This window comes from Tarenaya hassleriana, unplaced genomic scaffold (genome assembly GCF_000463585.1).
Source record: "Tarenaya hassleriana unplaced genomic scaffold, ASM46358v1 Cleome8, whole genome shotgun sequence".
Taxonomy (NCBI): domain Eukaryota; kingdom Viridiplantae; phylum Streptophyta; class Magnoliopsida; order Brassicales; family Cleomaceae; genus Tarenaya; species Tarenaya hassleriana.
The window spans coordinates 1262581-1268910 of record NW_010970490.1 but is presented as its reverse complement, the minus strand read 5'-3'; the positions used below and the strand labels follow the sequence as shown (position 1 = coordinate 1268910).

Here is a 6330-nt window from a genome sequence, read left to right as displayed (position 1 = left end):
TTTCCCTGTCGCAAGATTGAGCTTTTTCAGGTAAAACTTTTGCCTTCGCACTAATGAATTCGGAACTTGGGAAATCCGATGAACATCATAGAAGCTGGGTTTCTTCTTCTCTCGTCCTGTTTCGTTTTCTTGTCTGATAGATCTTCTACGGGTTTGTCTGTAAGAGATGTTTTCGGAACGTATGACCAAGAATCCGGTGTAAAACGTTTCTGTTTGGTTTCTCCGCTCGCTATGCGATTACGCGTTGCAAATGATGCAGTTCGTTGTTTGGTCGCTGGGAAAACGACGGGAAGTAGATAAAGTTCCCTTCTTTTTTATCGATTTTTCTTTCAAATTTTCTGTATCCCAATCCCAAAATGATAGGGCTTGCGTCCCCTGTTTTGATTTTCTAGGTGATTTCTACCTTTTAGATAGGTAAGGTTGATCGCCTCATTGAGTTAATTGTAACGAGCGGATGTTAGTGCCTTCAATGTTCTAAGTTATAATTTTGATCCAAGTTGAATGTTAATTTAACAACACACGGGTTTAATCGAAGCCGAATCGAGAGATTTCAGGCGAGTTTTCTGAAAACCTACTGGTTTTTGAGCAACTCTCACTTGTTCAGATAACCATAGAATTGGTGAACTGACTGTGATCATCGTAACTAGAAGTTTCATCCTTGTGGTTAACAAGTTCCGGCTTAATCTGATATACTAATTTGGAAGATGAAGAGTACTCGCAAATGTGGGGCATGAGAATGAGAATTCTAATGTTTCGCGTGCTGAGGAGATTAAGAATCAGGTTGACGAAACATTCAAATGTGACAGCTTTCTCCAATGTCTTTCAATTATTCTTCTATCACTTTGCTTGCTCAATGTATATAACTTTTAAAAAAGTCCTTGGGAATCAGTTTTGATTTTGAGTACTTTTCAAAGTTGGTTCAACCTTTTCCCCGGGTGCTCTGCTTTTCTTTTTTATGAATGATATATTCTTTTTTGTTTATGTTGTGAACAACTTCCTGAATCTTGCTTGTTGCCTGCAGCTCCCAAGTATTCTCATGACATTGATCTGTATATACAAGCTATAGATCTAAACAGCAGTAATGGTGCTTATTGAGCAAACCGTGCGCTCGCTCACACAAAATTAGAGGAATAAGGGAGTGCAATACAGGATGCATCAAAGGCCATCCAAATCAATCCAAAAGGTTCAATCTTGTGATAAGATCGTTGCTTCCTCTTCCCACAAATTCAAGGGGGCCTAGAAGGATTTCTAACAGGTTCATCTTTTATCTCTGTTATCATGTGTGGCATTTAAGCTCCTTGTTTCTTTCCTCTTTGCTTTGGTAGCTTTTGACCTCATAGCTATTGTCACCTTCTTTTGACCTTTTTGGTGAGGAGCCAAACATTCTAGACTGCCTGAATTCTTGATTAATTTCAAGCTGGAACTTTAACCTGAAAAGGTCAGAGCTTGATTGTTTATTATCTGATTAAGTAATGGAATCCCAAAAACTGGATAGTAATCTGTGCGAGTTTTGGTTTGGTGTTGGACTTTCTTCATCTCATAAGAGAGGTTGTAACCTAGGTCAAAAAGATTTGTTCCTTTTAATGCTATCAGCTGTGTCAACTTTGTTTTCCTAGCTCGACGATGATCATTTATAGTATCTCAGTTTCCTCACATCTGTTGGAGATTAAACTGTACGAGAGTGTTGTAAAACTCTCTTGATATTCCTAAAGTTCGTTCGAATTATTATCAATGCAAGTGTTGGTTTTGCTCATTTTTCTTGACAGCAATATGTTACGCCACAATTGAAGTTTATTTACCATTATGTGAAGCTCAGACCCTCTCTAGTTTCTTTGATCCCAGAAGCCAAAAGTGCTTCTGAAGTTTTTTGTGTTTTCCCTTTAATTATCTAATGCTGTCCATGTCTATTCAGGATTGATGTATGACTTGCTGTGAAGTGATCCTTGACCCCATCCTGGAAGAGGTCCAAGCAAGCAGGGAGTTGGCCTTTCATTTGGTGGAGATGTAACAAAGAGATTCTTGCAGGACAACAATCTAGGTTCGAGTGGTTGCTCATTCTTTGTATTTGGTCAAGCGTTTTAACTTTTTTAGATGGATTTAACTCTCGTTTTCTGAAACGACAGAATTGGTGGTCCGATCACATGAAGTAGAAGATGAAGGTTATGAGATTGAGCATGATGGCAAATTGATCACTGTCGTCTCTGCACAAAATTATTGTGATCAGGTAACTGAATACTCCTGTTTCAAATTTGAAATTTTGGACAGTAGAACATGAAGATGTTGTTTATTTTGTACAATCTTCATCACCCATCTCTTATCCTCTTTGTGGGTCTGTGAAAACTGTACATCATATGTAGCAAGACGGGTAACAAGGGTGCCTTTATTCGCTTTGAAGCTCCGGATATGAAGTCGCCGAACATTGTTACATTCTCAGCTGTGGTGAGCATATAGCTTTGTTATCTTTCCGCATAACCTTACATTCTCCTTTGCTTGAACATTCTTGTTTTCGCTATGAAACCGGAATCAGGAGACTAGTTCAAAATTCACACTCACAATCTGTTAGAAATTTTCTGAATTGCATTTAGTTCTTTGTTTTTTTTTAGCTGCTGTTTCTCCAGTTGTCCCTGGTCTAATTCCAAAGAGGAAAAAGACTTTTTCTTTATATGATAAAATTGTGATTACACAGAGAGTGACAACCAAAACCCTTTTGTAGAAATGACCGGAAACTCTTCTCTGTATTTACATGGTTCATTAGAAAATCAAAGCTTGGTTTTAAGCTGCTTGTCTTAAGAGACCCTTTCTCAACCCAGATCTAAAGATCCCCGGAAAGGATGAAACAGAAAAACCCAGATGGAGAAGACAGTGATATTTAATAATGCACGGCAGATAAAACTGGCACATGCTGCTGTTGTTGGATGGTACAGCCCTTACACCTGTGAATGTGATGAACACACACCACAACCAAGAAGCCCCGAGACCTTATACTATTGCTTTCCCCCCTTTTCCTTTAGTTTTGTGAGCAGAAAAATCTCTTTGCAGCATAAACCCTTGCATTACAAAGCATCGGATTCTTCCTTCAATGGCTCCTCCTATGTTCTCTCTGAGTGTTCTTGAATCTTTTGCTGCTGCTGTTGTTGTTGTTGTCGAGTGGAAACTGCTGTTACAGGAACTTGTATTATGCCTTACTGTTATGGAATCTCCCGGCTCTTCTTTTTCCTGTGAGATTCGCATATTCTTGCAGTCTTTTACATGTGGGTTTTTTTTTTCCTGCATAAATTATGTGTTTTGGTTTCAAATTCTAAAGATTGTAATGGTAGTTCTTTCTGGGGCGTACAAATGTGTATATACATACATGTGTGTGTGAGCGTACATAAACAAATGACGATTGCAGCATATAAAGTACACACTGTTTTTATACAGAAACGCGGAGAAAGAAGACAAGGAAAAGGTAAGTGGTGTCAAATCTGAAAGCACCCAAGACTGGCAGAGACCAGACAAGATAGATTTTACCCTCCTGTAAATATTTAATTCATTTAACCATGTGTATATATGAGTTTTGGAGTGGGTCAGTTGTCTGTCCTAAAATGAATATTCATCCATGTGATGTCCCTACGGTCATTATCTGCTCCTGGATTCCCCGTGTTTGAATCATTGTTTATATACGTATACATACATGTCCGCAGGTTATGGCTCTCATCAGTGTATATTCGGTGCGAACTTGATGACTACAAATTGGGGAGGATATCTTTCTAGTTGAGGGATAAAGTCTTGTACATAATATATATATATATATATATATATATATACACACACACGTGTGTATCATATCATTTAGACTGTATATATATATGTATAAGAGCAACAACGCCTATGTCGAATTTGAAATTTAATTTCATTTTGTTAGTACATATATTGAAGTGTGTGTTGGAAAGGAACAATTTTGATGCATCCATACATTGGTAGCTTCTAACTCTGACTTTGAGGCTAAAACTGCTATAAACAGACAAAACGCTCTGCCCTTATAACGATGTGTTCCCCATGTCTCGTGACTTTCAAATAAAAGAATTTATGATTGGTAAATCTTTAATATGATCATGTGATTTGTGACTTTAACATCATCTGTTACACTGAGAATTTAAAAAAAAATGTAATAAATTCGCTGGATTAATACATAATCATATGGATCTTATTTTGAAATTGAAAAAAATAACAATTGCTCAAAACTAAAAAACCCTGAAATAAAATATAATTAAATAAAGACCACACGGAAATCCAAAACATCAATCGACTCTCAGTAACATAAAAAAAAAAAAGTGATTTGAAAATTCAAGAGAGATTCGAGTGAATGCGTAAAGAGTGGGGAAATTATTGTAGGGATCAGAAACAGTTGATCAACTGTACACCATGGATAGAAGAAGAAGACGACGACTAGTCAATCTCAATCACATTTCTCTTTGCGTTCGTGTGTGTTTTTTAAAATTTTATTCTTTTTAAAATAATATATATCATAATTAAGAATGCAGATACATGTGTGTGTTTGTGTGTATGTTCTGTCGCTACGTAAACGCCATTATTGTACGTCTAAGTACGTATGTATGTATTCACAGTAATATGCAAACACACCATCGAGTGTTTTAGAAATATGATGTATGTTTTTATATATAAAAAAAAAGATGTATACATACATACATATATATGCATGTGGTCTTCACTACCACCCATCCCCCACTTCTAACCCAATGGTACGTATCTGTCTTTTCGTGTTTCAAAGATGAAGGTAATGTCCCTACTCCTTTTCTTGTCTCAATCTCTTCACTCTCTCTCTCTCTCTCTCTCTCTCTCGGATGCGGTCATTCGAGCATCATATAATAACACATGCAAACACCACACGAGACTCTCCTGAATAGCACTCACTCTCTCCGCAATGCTCTCTTCACTGTCTGTCGCTCGCTTTCTCTTGTTCCTCCTCATCTTTCTCGCTCTCCGGCGCCATGTGAACTCACAACCGCCTAACTCCCTCCCTCCCTCTGAATCAGAGACTCTCTTCACCATCATGGATTCCATGTCCTCCGATCATCAATGGCGCCTCTCCTACCCCAACCCTTGCGCCCCTGGCTCCTCTTGGCCCGGTATTGAGTGCAAATCCGGACCGGATCGGTTTTGTCACGTCTCTCGGCTCGACTTCGGCTCTCCGCCCAACCCTTCCTGCAGATCCTCCGCTTCTTTTCCTCGCCTCATCTTCTCTCTTCCTCATCTTCATTCCGTCTTCTTCTTCAACTGTTTCACTCGCTCCCGTACCTCCATTGTTTTTCCCTTGGCCAGGCTTTTCTTCAACTCTTCTCTGCAACAGCTCAGCCTCAGATCAAACCCTTCTCTCATTGGATCCATCCCTCCTGGGATTTCTTCGCTCAAGTCTCTAAAGATCCTCACTTTGTCCCAAAACCAATTTACGGGAAAGATTCCGACAGGTATTTTCCAGTTGAGCAACCTGGTACACCTTGACTTGAGCTACAACACGCTCACAGGGATCATTCCCCTGCAGCTGGGCAATCTCAAGAACCTCGAAGGCTTGGATTTGAGCTATAATTCGCTCGTGGGTTCGATCCCAGCCACGATTTCCGATCTGGGTTTGCTCCAGAAGCTCGATCTGAGCTCAAACTCTCTGTTTGGCGCAATCCCTGATGGTGTAGAGATGCTACATTCTCTGTCTTTCATGGCTTTAAGCAACAACAAGCTAAGAGGGCCGTTTCCGAAGGGGATTTCCAAGCTTCAGAATCTACAGTACTTCATCATGGATGATAATCCCATGTTTGTTCCTCTTCCTGCAGAATTGGGATTCCTCGCTCGTCTCCAAGAGCTCCGTCTCGCGAATTCGGGTTATTCTGGGAATATCCCGGAGAGTTACACCAAATTGATGAATCTAAGCTCGCTGTCACTGTCGAACAACAGATTAACAGGCGAAATCCCATCTGGGTTTGGCTCTATGCCTCACATTTTCCACCTGAATCTTAGCAGAAACATGCTGATGGGCGTCGTACCGTTCGATTCGAGCTTTCTGAGGAGGTTGGGTAAGAACTTGGATTTGAGCGCGAACTCGGGGCTGTGTCTGGATCCGGCAGATGAGTTCAGCCTCGTGAAGACCGGCGTCGATGTCTGTGGGAGGAACAATTCGGGTCGTGGTGGGTCGCTGATTCATCCATCGAAGAAATCCGAAGCTCCTTCAACAAATCACTACAGATTCTGCTTCTGCGTTGCTTTGTTGTTTCAGTTTGCTCTGTTTCTGGGTTTGCATAATAATCGGTTGCCTCTTTAAGGGGGGGGGGGGGGGAA

General features: G+C 40.1%; 1 protein-coding gene and 1 long non-coding RNA gene across 5 annotated transcripts; both read left to right on the top strand.

The window, feature by feature from the left end:
* LOC104802269 lies at positions 1–3774 on the top strand. Of its 4 annotated transcripts, XR_002023709.1 has the most exons (7): positions 1–30; positions 1022–1255; positions 1913–2038; positions 2124–2224; positions 2358–2439; positions 3421–3448; positions 3684–3698. It is a non-coding gene; the product is annotated as an uncharacterized LOC104802269 (long non-coding RNA). The 4 variants fall into 4 exon arrangements; XR_002023710.1 differs by lacking the exon at positions 3421–3448 and having other exon boundaries at positions 3684–3774; XR_002023708.1 differs by lacking the exon at positions 3684–3698 and having other exon boundaries at positions 3421–3677.
* A 960-nt stretch (positions 3775–4734) lies between these two features.
* On the top strand, positions 4735–6330 carry LOC104802268 (protein TOO MANY MOUTHS). The gene has a single exon (XM_010525775.2). It carries the CDS (start codon positions 4925–4927, stop codon positions 6311–6313), a length of 1389 nt encoding a protein of 462 aa, XP_010524077.1. The 5' UTR covers positions 4735–4924; the 3' UTR covers positions 6314–6330.